Source organism: Vanellus vanellus (genome assembly GCF_965231255.1).
Source record: "Vanellus vanellus genome assembly, chromosome: 2".
NCBI lineage: Eukaryota > Metazoa > Chordata > Aves > Charadriiformes > Charadriidae > Vanellus > Vanellus vanellus.
The window spans coordinates 116,801,274-116,816,477 of record NC_138906.1 but is presented as its reverse complement, the minus strand read 5'-3'; the positions used below and the strand labels follow the sequence as shown (position 1 = coordinate 116,816,477).

Genomic DNA, 15,204 nt, shown 5'->3' with positions numbered 1-15,204 from the left:
AGGAGGCGGTGTTGTCTTATATGTGAAGGAGCAGCTGGAATGCATGGAGCTCAGCCTAGGGATGGATAAAGAGCCAACTGAGAGCCTATGGGTCAGGATTAAAGGGAAATTGGGACCAGGGGTATTACAGTGCGGGTCAGGCCACCCGACCAAGACGACCAAGTGGATGAAGCCCTCTATAGACAGATAGGGGCAGCATCACGCTCACAGACCCTGGTTGTCATGGGTGACTTCAACCACCCCAACATCTGTTGGAAGGGTGACACAGCCAGGCACAGGCAATCCAGGAGGTTCTTGGATTGCATTGAGGACGACTTCCTTCTCCAAGTGGTTGAGGATCCAATGAGAAGAAGAGCTGTGCTGGACCTTGTTCTTACCAACAAGGAGGGGCTTGTAGACAGTGTCAAACTCAAGGGTAGCCTGGGCTGCAGTGACCATGAAATGGTCTAGTTCGAGATCCTCGAGGCAGCGAGGAAGGTGCGCAACAGGCTGACCACCCTGGACTTTGGGAGAGCTGACTTTGGCCTCTTGAAGAATCTGCTTGGTGTGGTGCCATGGGATGCAGCGGTGGGGGGAGGGGGAGGGGGGGCAAGAAAGTTGGTTAATATTCAAGGACCACCTCCTTCAGGCTCAGAAGTGATGCATCCCTACAAAGAGAAAGGCAGGCAGAAAAGCCAGAAGGCCTGCATGGATGAACAAGGAGCTCCTGGACATGACCAAAAGAGAAAAGGAGGCCTATAGGGAGTGGAAACAGGGACGGGTGGCCTGGGAGGTATACAGAGGAATCATTCGAGCAGCCAGGGATAAGGTTAGACAGGCTAAAGTGCAGATAGAACTAAATCTGGCCAGGGACATTAAGACAAACAAAAAATTCTTCTTTAAGTATGTCAGCAAGAAAAGAAAGACTAGAGAAACTGGGCCCTCTCCGGAAGGATATGCAAGAACTGGATACCTGGGACAGAGACAGAGCTGAGGTAGTCAATGACTTTTTTGCCTCAGTCTTCACTGGCAAGAACTGCAGCCGCACTGCCCTTGACGCAGAATGCAAAGGCAAGGACTGGGAAAATGGAGAACCGCCCACTGTAGGTGAAGATCAAGTGTGAGACCACCTGAGGAACCTGAAGGTGCACAAGTCCATGGGACCTGATGAGACACATCTGCGGGTCCTAAGGGAGCTAGCAGATGAGATCGCTAAGCCACTAGCCATCATATTTGAGAAGTCGTGGCAGTCTAGCGAGGTTCCTGCCAACTGGAAAAGGGGAAACATAACCCCTATTTTCAAAAAGGGAAACAAGGAAGACGCAGGGAACTACAGGCCAGTCAGTCTCACCTCTGTGCCTGGCAAGATCATGGAGCAGATCCTCCTGGAAACTCTGCTGAGGCACATAGAAAACAAGGAGGTGATTGGTGACAGCCAGCATGGCTTCATCAAGAGCAAGTCATGCCTGACAAATTTGGTGGCCTTCTATGAAGGGGTTACAGTGGCAGTGGACAAGGGAAGACCAACTGATGTCATCTACTTGGTCTTGTGCAAAGCGTTTGACACTGTCCCACACGATATCTTGGTCTCTAAATTGAAAAGACAAATGGACCACTCGGTGGATAAAGAACTGTCTGGATGTTCGCACTCAAAGAGTTGCTATCAACGGCTCGATGTCCAAGTGGAGAGCAGTGACAAGTGGCGTTCCTCAGGGGTCGGTACTGGGACCTGTACTGTTCAACATCTTTGTTGGCGACGTGGACAGTGAGGTTGACTGCACCCTCAGCAATTTTGCCGATGATACCAAGCTGATTGGCGGGGTAGACACACTGGAGGGATGCCATCCAGAGGGACCTGGACAGGCTTGAGAGGTGTGCCCAAGCCAACCTCATGAAGTTAACAAGGCCAAGTGCAAGGTCTTACATCTGGGTTGGGGCAATCCCAAGAATAAATACAGACTTGGCGGGGAATGGCTGGAGACCAGCCATGAGGAGAAGGACCTGGGTGTGCTGATTGATGAGAAGCTCAACATGAGCCAGCAGTGTGCGATCGCAGCCCAGAAGGCCAACCGTATCCTGGGCTGCATCAAGTGTGGCCAGCAGGTTGTGGGAGGTGGTTCTGCCCCTCTACTCCACTCTTGTGAGACCCCACCTGGAGTGTTGCATCCAGCTCTGGAGTCCCCAACATAAGAAGGACATGGACCTGCTGGAATGTGTCCAGAGGAGAGCCATGAGGATGATCCAAGGACTGGAGCACCTCTCCTATGAGGAGAGACTGAGAGAGTTGAGGCTCTTCAGCGTGGAGAAGAGAAGGCTCCGGGGAGATCTTATTGCAGCCTTCCAGTACCTAAAGGGGGCCTACAGGAGAGCTGGGGAAGGACTTTTTACTAGGGCATGTAGTGATAGGAAGAGGGGGAATGGCTTTAAACTGGAAGAGGGCAGGTTCAGATTAAACATTAGGAAGAAGTTTTCCACTTTGTGGGTGGTAAGGCACTGGCACAGGTTGCCCAGAGAGGTTGTTGAGGCCCCATCCCTGAAGGTGTTCAAGGCCTGGCTGGACATGGCCTTGGGCAACCTGGTCTAGGCATGGGGGTTGGAACTCGATGATCTTCAAGGTCCTTTCCAATCTAAACCATTCTATGATTCTATGAACTGATGTTATCTACCTTGACTGCTGTAAGGCCTTTGATATGGTCCTACACAACATCCTTCTAGCTGAATTGGAGAGATGTGGGTTTGATGGATGAAGTGTTTGATGGGTAAGGAATTGCCTGGATGGCTGCATTCAAAGACTTGCAGTCAGCGGGCTCAGCGTCCAAATGGAGATCAGTAATAAGTGATATCCTTCAGGGATCTGTACTGGGACCAGTACCTTTATTAATACATAGTGGGATTGAGTGCACACTCAGCAAGTTTGCAGATGACACAAAGCTGAGTGGTGCAGTTGTTATACACTTGAGGGAAGGGATACCATCCAGAGGGACCTTCACAGGCTTGAGAAGTGGGCCAGTGTGAACCTCAGGAAGTTCAACAAAGCCAAGTGCAAGGTCCTGCACCTGGTCAGGGCAATCTCCAGTATCAATACAGACTGAGGGGTGAGTCGATTGAGAACATCCCTGCAGAGAAGGATTTGGGGATATTGGTGAATGAAATATTGGGCATAATCCAGCAATATATGCTTGCAGCCCAGAAAGCTAATTGTATGCTGGGCTGCATCAAAAGAAGCGTGGCCAGCAGGACAAGGGAGGTGATTGTCCCCATCTACTCTTCTCTCATGAGACCCAACCTGGGGTACTGCATCCAGCTCTGGGGCCCTCAGCACAAGACAGGGATGGACTGTTAGAGCAAGTCCAGAGGAGGGCAATGAAAATCATTGGAGGGCTGAAACACCTGTCATATGAAGAAGGGCTGAGAGAGCTGGGGTTGTTCAGCCTGGAGAAAGCTAGGCTCTGGGGAGTCCTTGTTGCAGCCTTTCAGTACTTAAAGGGGTTTATAAGAAAGATGGAGAGACTTTTCACTAGGGCTTGTAGTAACAGGATATGAGGTAATGGTTTTAAATTGAAAGAGGGTAAATTTAGATTGGACATAAGGAAGAAATTCTTTGCTATGAGGTTGGTGAGACACTGGAACAGGTAACCCAGAGAAGTTGTGGATGCTTCATCCCTGGAAGTCTTCAAGGCCAGGTTGGATGAGGCTTTGAGCAACCTGGTCTAGTGGAAGATGTCCCTGCCCATGGCAGCAGTGGACATCCAGCATTGGAAATAGATGATATCTAAAGGTCCCTTCTGACCTAAACCATTCTAGGATTCCATCATCTCTTGTTCACACTTTATATGGACTCTCAGGAGTTCATTTTTCCAGGCACATACATTCTGTTCTGCTTAATTAAGGCTTTTTTACTTTTTGAACAAAACTAAGAAAGCTGAGGTATAGCAGTGTAAACTAGCCTGACCATTCCTTGTCTGTGCATAGCTTCTTAAATCGAACTTGATGCTTCTGCCTCTCTAGCTCAGCTCAAGGCTTTTGGAAAGAAAGGCTAATTACTACTTAATTTCCTTGTGACACTGAATTGATGGTTGCACCTGACATTGTTGAAAATGAAGGCCTTTGCATAGTAATCATTACCTGCAGTAGACATCCAAGAACTCACAGAAAGATTGGGAGGTCTTGGACATGTGGAACTATTGTATGGCATCCTAGAATAATTTAGGTCAGAAGGGATCTCTGGAGATAGTGTCATCTAAATCCCTGCACAAAGCAAAGTCCAGTTGAGTTTTGAATATGTCCAAAGAGTAGAAATTCCAGAACCTGGATTATAAAATAAATACATCTTTATCTAATGAATTTTCCATGTTTCAACTTTTGTTGATTGCTTCCTCTTCTATCACTGTATACCTCTGAAAAGAGTCCGTTTATGTTTCCCTTTTAAATATATATAACATTGCTAGATGAGGAGTTAATATTGTTGTGCTAATACTAGCACAACAAACCTTGTCAGACAAGAAGATGATGAGAGCTGGAAATTTGGAGCAAGGGCCTATCCTGCAAGAATGGAGAGATGAAGGGTATAAAAATGGAGAAATCTAGTCCTCTGTCATATAGTTATCGTTACTATAACTACCTTGTATTAGAACTGTTAAGCTTTGAAGAGGTGTATGTAGTCTGTGGTTTCTTGTATTAATTTTTCTGTAACTGTTTATCAAAACTCCCAATCCCTATTCTTCAATTTAAAAAATAAAAAAGTCTTATCTTAGAAGAAAAAGATGATTTTATAGTCAGAGTCAAGTATCATCCATTTAGCTTTACTTATGATTGCATTTAAACAGACAGGTTTGTGCATTAAATGCAAGATAATGCATGGTCATCCAGTTCTACAGTGGAACTTGAAGAATTTCCTTCTTCTCTTTTTATGGTGATTTATGTCAAGAAAACAAATGTTTAAACAAGTTTCCAGTTTAGAAATATGTTACACTTTTAAAGATTTGTGGTTTCAGTGTTGCTGGTTTGGTGTTTATTTTTTTAAAACAAAATTTAAATTATTAAATCAAGAAATAAAATTAATATATACTGAGGACTGTAACTCTTCTGGGTTGGAGAAATTCCCCAGTAGGTGCACAACAATCCAACTCTCACTCTGTTTTCATTGTAATAAACAGCACTGCAATCAAAGAGTTGGTTTGTCAGAAGGAACTGTTACATCTCATAAGATCTTTATGAAGTCATTCAATACTACACTTCCTATAAGCGTTCATGTAATTTGTAGCTACCACTCATCTCCCACGAAACGCTGAGCATTCCCTTGGTAGGAAAACCTCTTTTTCCTTCTCTCAACAGACTTCACAATATTAATATGAGATGAAAAAGGATAATGCATGCATATGTTCAGTTTTCCTTTTGTTCCTCACACACATGATTTTGTTTCCTTTTCCCTCCTTTTCTTTGTAAAAGATGTTTTCCACTTCTGTTCCCTCTTATTTTAATCATTTCCCTCTACATAACTCCAATGATAACCTCTTGTGTTATCCAGAGATTTTGTATCAAGGTCAAATCTGCCATCCACATGTAAAAATAGTGCATTTAACAACGTGGTTTGAATGTAAAATTTAGCAGAATCTTTTACAGATTTATTTTTGTTCCAGAAGTGTGGAAACAGGAAGAAAGTATATCCACAAGAGAGCAAAAGACTTTGATCATGCTGTCAACGTCTGTGGGCCTAGATAGCAAAGTTTCTTGACAAGTTGCTGTGGTTTAAAACCATTTTGAACTTTTGTTTGGGTCTGTCTGGCAGTATCGTCAACCTACGTTTGCCATTTTCTCTCCCTGTGTACTGTTGCCTAAAAGCCTGAAGTGAATTTATTCATGAGCTGAAGAAGTGATTTGAATATGGGATCTTATGGTTGTCTTTGTGAAGTCCATTGATTTTATTTTGGTAATAAAGCAAACTTCACTACTCCTAAGGGAAAAGTAAACTTTTTTCCTACATTTTCCTCTGTCATGTTATTGCCAAAGCAGCTTGCTAGGGTGCTTCAAATCATTATTCTCTCTAAAAGAGCTTCAGGCATTTGTGAGAAACTTTTCATATGCATTTAAGTCAGTTCTTGATGTTGTCTGTGCTCTGCAACAGGTGACACAGGGAAAAGGAGGATTCCTGCTCTGAATGTACTGCAGGTGTTCATATTGCTACCACAAAAGCCTTTAAAATGGTCCAAAATTTCTGGTACTACCTGTGGTCATAAATCTTCAATCCTAAAGAGACTACAGTTATCAAGACTAATAACAGAATAACTTTTAGATCCACTTCTGTAATGACATTACTGGTATATTTTTTTTCTGTGTTACTAATTCTCACTATTTGAGACCCTAGTGAAGTCATTTGTGAAATTCTGCAACACGGCAGTAATTAATATTTGTAAAATAGCTATACTAAGCTATCTGTCTACATCTGTTTATTACGTACTAGAATTGACTGTTAAAGCAAATAGCAGTTTTGAGCATGTGTAAGTGTACTGCAGCTGATGCTCCGTATTTACATCATCTCTAAGGGCATGCCTGACCAGTTTCATGTGTTGATGAAGGCCCATTGTTCTTTGATGTGTAATAGTAAGTATGGATCACGTAACTGATGCTCATCTCCTGTTAGCAATAATGAAATAGGATGGAAAATGTCCATTCACTGGGGTTGATCAGAGTGAGTTAATTGGAACTTGATATAGTTTTTTCAGATTAATGCTGTTGTCCTAAATTAATTACAATTTTTCTCTAAAGTTATGTAGTCCTAACTTTAGGTAAGGACTCCAAGTGTTAATGTTTAGAAACAACAAACTTGTGCAAGTAGTTTGGCTACTATTTCTGCTGTGTATTGATTGCCACATATCTGACAGAACTTTGGTTGGATTTACTATTCACTAAATTCTTCAACCGTTTTTACAATTTTCTTTGTGTTCTTCTGGTAAACAAATAACTTTCTATTTTGGAAGTTGTGCAGTATTTCCATTCAGGTTTTTTTTTTCAATTAGTTCATTCTTTCCTCAATATTTTAACAAGTCGAAGTCAGTTTTCTACATACTTTGGACATTCATGTGAATCATACAAATTCATTCCTAATCATAGAAAAGTTTGTCTTGTGGTAAGGAGCCTGTTAGTTCATCATGGTTCCCAGGTATTTCCAATAATTGTGTTCTTACCATCAACAGTGATATGAGAAATTTGGTGATGAAACAAATCATAAAGTATATGTACAAAAGCTTCTTTTTTCTTTTTTCTTTTTTTTTTTTATCAAGATGTTACATAATTTTGATGGTTCTGACAGTGCCTAGCTCTTTTCTGTGTTTAGGGAATATGTTATCCTAATTGCTCAGAAGAACTCACACTCACACTGTGAGTGTGTGTCTGTTTTCTGAGTGCTGTTTTTTGAAAACAAGATTTTAATAGGGTTATTTTTCTTCAATTTCCTTAGCATTTGCCCTTGCTGAGTTGATTGACAATTCTCTGTCAGCTACATCCCGAAATACTGGTATTCGAAGCATACAGATAAAATTGGTAAGATAAAAATATTCTGCCTTTTTTCAGGTGTAGTTTGCATTATCCTTTTTTTTTTTTTTCCTGGTGCTCCTTGTTTTTTGTTGTGTTTTTTTTTTTTCCCCCCCAAACAGTTATTTGATGACTCCCAAGGAAAACCAGCTGTTGCTGTGATCGATAATGGAAGAGGAATGACTTCTAAACAGCTTAACAACTGGGCTGTATATAGATTGTCAAAGTTTACAAGACAAGGTGACTTTGAGAGGTTAGAAAGTTTTAATCATTTATATAACAATTAGCAAACTCTGTGAAGGTTCACAGAATATCATTTAAGACATACCCCTATACCAACACTTAGCTAAAGCCTGTCATTCTATTATTATACATATAAATAGACACATATCTTTTGTAGGTAGTTAACAGAGAAGCTTCGTAACACAAAACTGGTCTTTTAATAATAGGATACTGTGATAACACTTTTTTATTCTCGTGGCCTTTTCTAAGGTGTCTTTGACTTGCTTCCCTATAGTTAGGGGCATTCTGTGTTCTGCAGAGGTTTTTTTATAGTCCATTCAACCTGAAAGCCTTTCAGTAATGCATTAAGCGATGCATTCATTGTCTGTTATTCTAGTGGAATAATGGATGCGGGGTTTTGGTTTAGGTTTTCTTTTTTTTTTCTTTTTTTTTTTTTTTTTTTTAATTTGTAGCTAAATAGTGTACAATGTAGTGCAAAATTATACCTGAAGATGTCTGTATTTTTTTTGAAGGAGGCTAGGCAAAATAAACGTTTTGCATTTAAAGAAAGAAGTGGAGGTTTATGGTGGGTTTTGCTACTTAAATGAATTCATTTTTTTTCCTCAAGCGATCTTCCATCTGCACAGCCAGACTTAACCCTAGTGTAGAAAATTCCAGAGAGGCAGTTATGTAAGTTCATGAGCTTTAGTCACTTTTTAAATACCTTAAGACTAGGACAGAAAATGTGAAGAGAGGATCGCAGCCTCAATCCTAACTAGTTTGTTCTGTGAGAAACTAGTATAAAATGTAATGGGGCAGTGGAAAAGTGATAATAGACCTGAGGAGGGGTTTTCTTGCATTGGAAGCACCTCAAATAGAATGACTAATATCTATCAAACAAGTGGAGATAAGTGCATAAAAAGTGATTCTGTGCCATCTAGTAATTTGTAAAGAATTTACTGCTTTCTTTTAAATTGCTGTAGGTGAATTTAGTAACAGAAATGTATAGTTTTTTTAAGCTGCAGGTTTAAACTTGAGTTGATACCATTCAATAGGAGGATAGCTGTAAATGATACCAGGATACCTATCTACACCTTGTTTTCATTTGGGACAACTATGATTTAAAAACAGATGTTTGTCCTACTATTTGCTTAAACTAGGTAAGACTCTTCATCCATCAAAGCTGACTTGAAAGAATTTAATTACTGGTGGTGTATGTAGTCTCTACAAGACTGCGTTTAATAGTTGGTTGGCATTATTACCCATTTTGACGGAAAAGTATTTCTATGAAAGGATGATGCCAGAAAAATCAGGCTTGCTTTGTAATCCATCTTCATTTGCAGCAACTTCACAGTTAATATCTTGCCATGGTCAAAAGGAGAACATTGAGAGATTTGCCTTTTACCTTCTACCATTAAAACTGTGTATAAATGCTGTTACCACAGTACCTATCACACAGACTTATTGACCATGTCCCTGTTGCAGAGTTAACAAATAGAGAAGAGTTTTCAGGGTAATAATTTATTTTTCTATCAGATTCTCCCTGCCAAATAGTGTCCTCTCTTTCATCTGAACTTCAGCATAAAAAGATTGTACATAGATAGTAAAAATGGAGTTATTCAGATGAACAAGTTGAACTTGTATGTCCTAGTAATATTTGGTTTGCTAGAAGGGACAGAAAAAGAGTTAACTCTGTCATCAGTCTTTTAAAAAGAATATGTCAAGAATTTCAGGCACATACATTTTAATGTTGCAATTATAGTAGGTCTAAAGTAAAGGATTCTTAAAGTGACTGCAGGAAGAATTTAATACAAGCTGTTTAGATCAGAAGTTTTGTGTTTTTTTTTTTTTTAATTATTTGTCTTGAGAAAATTTATTAAAGCCACTTTTACTCTTAGTGATCATTCAGGATATGTACGCCCTTTGCCAGTGCCTCGTAGTTTAAACAGTGATATCTCATATTTTGGAGTTGGAGGCAAACAAGCAGTGTTCTTCGTTGGACAGTCTGCCCGAGTAAGTAAATGTCAATCTTTACCTTCATTTTAAAACATTTTTACATAATCGGATTGGTATTATCTTAGCTTTTAGTCATAGCATTAAATTATTTTATTATGTTAATTTTGAATCTTAGTTTGATTTTTTTTTTTAAATACTGTTTCTTTAATAAAAACAGATGATAAGCAAACCGGCAGATTCTCGGGATGTTCATGAACTTGTCCTTTCTAAAGAGGATTTTGAAAAGAAGGAGAAAAACAAAGAAGCAATATATAGTGGATACATTCGAAACAGAAAGGTAAATAGCCTAAATACATTCTTTTTTTTCATCGAAACCCTTTCCCAGGTTAACATGATTTCACTGTGTAATATTCTTGTAATACTTATCTGGTGATATCTTTATCTTGTGAATCATTTGCACTCTATAGCAGAAAAGGAAGTAATGGGAAACTTGAAGACAGTATATCATAAGTCTTTATTCGTATGTGATTCTTTTTTCAATTTAGCTAAAAGGACAGAAACGCCATATAGAACAACAATTGGTTTATGATGTATGAAACATAAAGAAAAATGTCCATTTTCTGGGGTACTAAGGAATAAATTAGGGAAACAAACTGTGCTTATGTATAAGTATGTAGAAGAGCTAACCTGCATATGGGAGAAAAGTCCAGCCAGATCAGCAAAACCCAGTGGTTTCACAAATCTCCACTAATTTTGTAAAAGAAATTAACTGTTTAGTTGAAACTAAAACGAAAAGTCCTGATGTTTTTCATGAAGAAGTAAAGCTTAAGCAAAAATCTGTAAGATAAGGAGGAAGACCGAAAAGAACTGTTCTTTGGACATTTTTGTGCAAGGAGGTAAAGACAAAGATATAGCTAAGGGTGCTGATGGGAGCATAAGTGGGTGCTGTGTATGATGAGGTAAGCAGACCTTGATTATAGGCCACGTCTTGTGGGTAGATCAGAATTTTTGGCCTTTCTTATCAGTTTGAAAGGAACAGAAGATGAATAAAGTTTTTATCATGCCAGCCTTGTGTCAGTGACTTGTGACAAAGAAGAAATAATCAGAAATGTACAAGTTTTATTTTTAATCAGTATGCAATAGAGATGAGAAGGTAGAATCACAGAAATAGAAACTGAACATAAAAGCAGACAAAATCTGTCTTTAGTAGAGAGCAGAAACATTTGATGTTAAAAAGGGAGAGCGGAGTATAGAAAAGCAGAAAATAAGCTAATAGGCATTAGTTGGAGCAAACAAGCAGAATGAGATGCATAGATATTACTGAAGAATTCAAGAGGGTGTTACAATCAACTGTTTGAAAAGTTGTGGTGATAATATAAAAAGAAAGTTAAGCTGACAGAGTTAAAAGAAGCTTTGCAAGTAAAGTTCTATTAGAGGTGAAAAATAATTTGTAAATATCCAAGAGGGGAGGGATGATGTAAAGCACTCAAGTGTGGAGATAAAGGATAGACAACTCAGGTCTAAGAAATTTTTACAAATCATTGAAATAGCCAGGCCAGTTCATCATTGATGTGAAATAAAATGTGTGAATTTTTCTTTTCAATGTCTTGAAAAATGGTCTCCAGTGCACCATCTACAATTAGCTAGGAGATGCGTCCTTTCACTGATTCAGTGACATGTGTCCTTTTTGCCTGTTTTCCTGCAAAACAAGGCATGAAGCTTCATTTACTACCGCATGGAAAAGCGTATCTTCTCAGTTGTACCAATTGTTTGCAATTGTTACAAAGATCTCAATCTTTGTATTAAAAATAGCTTCTTTTCTGGATGCACCAAACGTAAAGGATTATCCGCTGGTCCAGCATGAAGCATGACATCAACCATTGTGTTTTTGTGCAGCTCAGAAACCTCCTACCATAATAGTAAAGAGCATTCATCCAGGAAAAGACAGTCGGTAATTTCTGGAATCAGGAATTTCTGTTTCTGTGAGACTACTGACTGAGGATTCACCGGTTCTCTTTGACAGCAAGTTTCTTCCACTTCAATTGCTGTTATAGAAAGCAGCCTATCCATTTAAAAGCAAATATTTCTTTTTCTGGCTTGCTTTTCTTATGTCTTAGACACATAATAGTTCCATTTGATGGATGAGAATATGGATATCATACAGTGCCACAGCGAGCATGATTAAATGCATTTCTAGACTGAACACTTCAAATGCTGTGATGAAAGTGAGTTGAAAATGAGCTGGATCAGGGATGTCAGATTCTCAGTTTATTGACCTTAATTTGGAAGCCTTTATTTTACGCATTAATCCTTTGTGATACTTAGCATCGTGTGTTCTGTATTATTTTCCTTTCTGTTTTTTAATCCTTTTGAAAGCTGATGGGAGTTCAGAAATTCAGTTTACATTCCTGTTCTTATTATTTTACTCTTTTTGTAGCCATCTGACTCTACTCACATCACTAGTGATGATGAAAGATTTCTTCATAATCTAATATTAGAAGAAAGGAATAAAGACAGTTTCACAGCAGTTATCATTACAGGTGTACAACCAGATCATATGCAGTACTTGAAAAACTACTTTCATCTGTGGACAAGGCAGCTGGCGTAAGTTGACAATTTAAAAGGTTTGATTTAAAAGTGGACTACTAACAAAGTCAGACAATTATGAATTACTTCCTTTTTGTACTTAGTTATTGGCTTTATTCCTGTTAAGGCTGTTGATAAGTATTTTGTTGATGCCACAATTAGCCTTCCTAACTAATTGATTTTACAGAAACTAGCACAACTGAACGGGGCACCCCATCCAAAGAAAGACGTTTACAAACATCAGTTTCAATGTGACTTGATAATTGATACTTAATTACCCAATTATTATTAACCTGTTCCATTTAAAAGTTATGTGATTAATGTATTAATTAGATAATTATTAACTTGATAAGTTCCTTTTCTCACAGCTGTGCTCCTGACCTTGATATCTAGCTTTGTTTTTACAGTTTGGGTTTTTTGCTTTTGTTTGGGGGAAGTATGTGTTTGGGGTTTTTAAACAACAACAAAAAAATCTGCTGCTTCATGCCATTTTAAGAGATAGAACTGACAACTCAGTACTATAGTAGTGTCGTCAGTGAGCTTGCAGAGCCTGGAGTTATGGAAGTCTTTGATACCTGTGAATTGTGTGGGCTTATCTGTTAAGATGATGGCTCTATTTGAGAATGTAAACTGAATTATGAAGTCATAGCCCAATTTTGAAATCTGGCAAACCATAGAACTTGATTTTCAAACTAAAATTTTATTTTTGTGTTACCTGTAATCTAATAATAATAGATAATACTTAATATGAGAATTAGAATTACCTTATACAAAACAGCGTTCAGTGTTGCATGTAAGAACTTGTGGGTGAAACCCTTTTTAACCTCATGAAAATGTAGGGTACATCTACATTGACAAATAACTTAGGTCCCTCATTAGCTTCTACATGCTCTTCTGGTGAACATCCACACTTAGCTGTGTGTTAGTTCATTCCAGCAATGTCTTGAAGTGGAAGAACTGCCTCCATTTGAGATGAAATCCAGGTACAATTATGCAAGGGTATTACAGTAAAACCAATCAGGTTTATCTTCCCAGTGCTACACAGTCCTGCATCACGGTTTTAGCTGAAGTGGTCTTTTGCCCCTCAAGCACCTCCACATACCCTTCTGCCATGTCTTTTGCCACACGTGCATGATACCAGTTTTATTCTGCTTTAATGGGCTACAGCACAGCCCTCATATTGTTTTGGATGCATTGAAGTGGAGGGAGGGGACGTGAACTCCCAAAATAATTATGTCTTAAGGCCATGAGAGCATCTTTTGAAGTCTGGAAGAAATGCAGACAAAATGCTAATGCATACCAGTCTGCTCTAAAGTCCTGAGCAATGAAACCATGAGGAGCTTTTGTCCTACTTGCATTGCATTTAGTGCAGTGGATGTCAGAAGCAAAGCAATTATAAACACTTGCAGGTGCATTTAAATTCCTTCATATATTCAAGTCCCATTGACTTGTATAATCTAATTTTTCTGCAAACCACCACCCTGAGGTTTAAGGACTGTCTTTGAAGTTGGAAGAATTAGCTAGATTGCTGAAAAGTTGAAGTAAAATGGAATTAAGTTCCTCAGTTTTCTCAAACTTCATATTTCTATGAAAGTGATTAATCTATCTCACGGTGTGGATTTTTCTTAAATGAGTACAAGTGCCATTAGAAAATAATGTTTACAAATAAAATTTCTAATATGCAGCTCACATACATGACTGCTGCCTATATTAAAATGAGGTGTCTTTACTTTTTTGTAAATAACTTAAGGATAGTCATTGTTTGTTAAACGTTTCTGGTACTATTGGATGACCAATACAAAACTGATACCAGAAACAATGTATGGGAAGCTTTTTGTCTCTAGTTCTTTTTATTCTCCAGACTGCAGAACAAATTACAGTAGTTTTATTAGTCTGCACGTTGATGCAAAGGATCTGTAACCATGTAACAGTCTTTTTTTTTCACTCATTTATTATTTTCCAATTTTTAATGTTTCTAATTATTTTTATATTTTTTATTGTGCATGAAGGAGTCACTCACTCCCTTTAGTAAATATGCTGTACCAGATATACATGTTGTCATGGAGTTGATTTATAACAACGCAATGACCAGTTATATTTTAGTAATAATAGGAGTTAATTTAGATCTTTGAAAATTGTAATGTGCAATTTTTGGATGTCACTTTCTGAGATTTATTATTCATTTAAAATGTATTTCAGTCATATCTATCACTATTATATCCATGGACCAAAAGGAAATGAAACCAATGCTGTGACAAAAGACATAAGCCCTTTCAACAACATTGACATCCAGGTAAGAGGTTTTATATTTATTAGTCAAAATTCTTCTTTGATGGCAACTTATTTCATATTGTGCATGTTTCTCTTTAATCATTGATTTTTGAACTCCAGCAGCATTTTAAGATATGTGTGTGATTTAATTTTTTAAAAGTAATACTGTTTATGACTGCAGGATTTATCACTGCAGCATGGGAACTAATGCATTTTGCCAACAAGATAAATGTCACAAATGCTAATTACTGTAGGTTTTTTGGTCTAAGAAAAATCATCTCTTGTTTTATTTTTTTTCAGATCTCAATGTTTGAAAAAGGAAAAGTACCAAAAATTGTCAATCTTAGGGAGATCAAAGATGACATGCAGACATTGTATATAAATACTGCAGCAGATAGTTTTGAGTTTAAGGCACATGTTGAAGGAGAAGGTATAGTGGAAGGGATCATCCGCTATCATCCCTTCCTGTATGATAAAGAAACATATCCCGATGATCCATGTTTTCCATCAAGTGAGTGAAATGTTTCGCTGCTTATCAGTCCTGTTATAGACAATCCTACTCTCTAAATGTTTTAATGAAATAGAAACCAGAACAGTTTAAATTGAAGTGTAAATTATTATCTGATTTGGGTTGTGGCAGAACAGAAAAGTTCACATCCT

General features: G+C 38.3%; 1 protein-coding gene across 1 annotated transcript in view; it reads left to right on the top strand.

Annotated features, from left to right (window-relative positions):
• Positions 1-15,204, top strand: part of SMCHD1 (structural maintenance of chromosomes flexible hinge domain containing 1) — a 93,693-nt gene that overhangs the window by 18,295 nt on the left and 60,194 nt on the right. Inside the window, exons 4-10 of the mRNA XM_082479587.1 lie at positions 7,436-7,518; positions 7,632-7,762; positions 9,630-9,744; positions 9,905-10,024; positions 12,125-12,291; positions 14,473-14,566; positions 14,845-15,055. Coding sequence (XP_082335713.1) covers positions 7,436-7,518; positions 7,632-7,762; positions 9,630-9,744; positions 9,905-10,024; positions 12,125-12,291; positions 14,473-14,566; positions 14,845-15,055 — 921 coding nt within the window. The remainder of the gene's footprint in view (positions 1-7,435; positions 7,519-7,631; positions 7,763-9,629; positions 9,745-9,904; positions 10,025-12,124; positions 12,292-14,472; positions 14,567-14,844; positions 15,056-15,204) is intronic.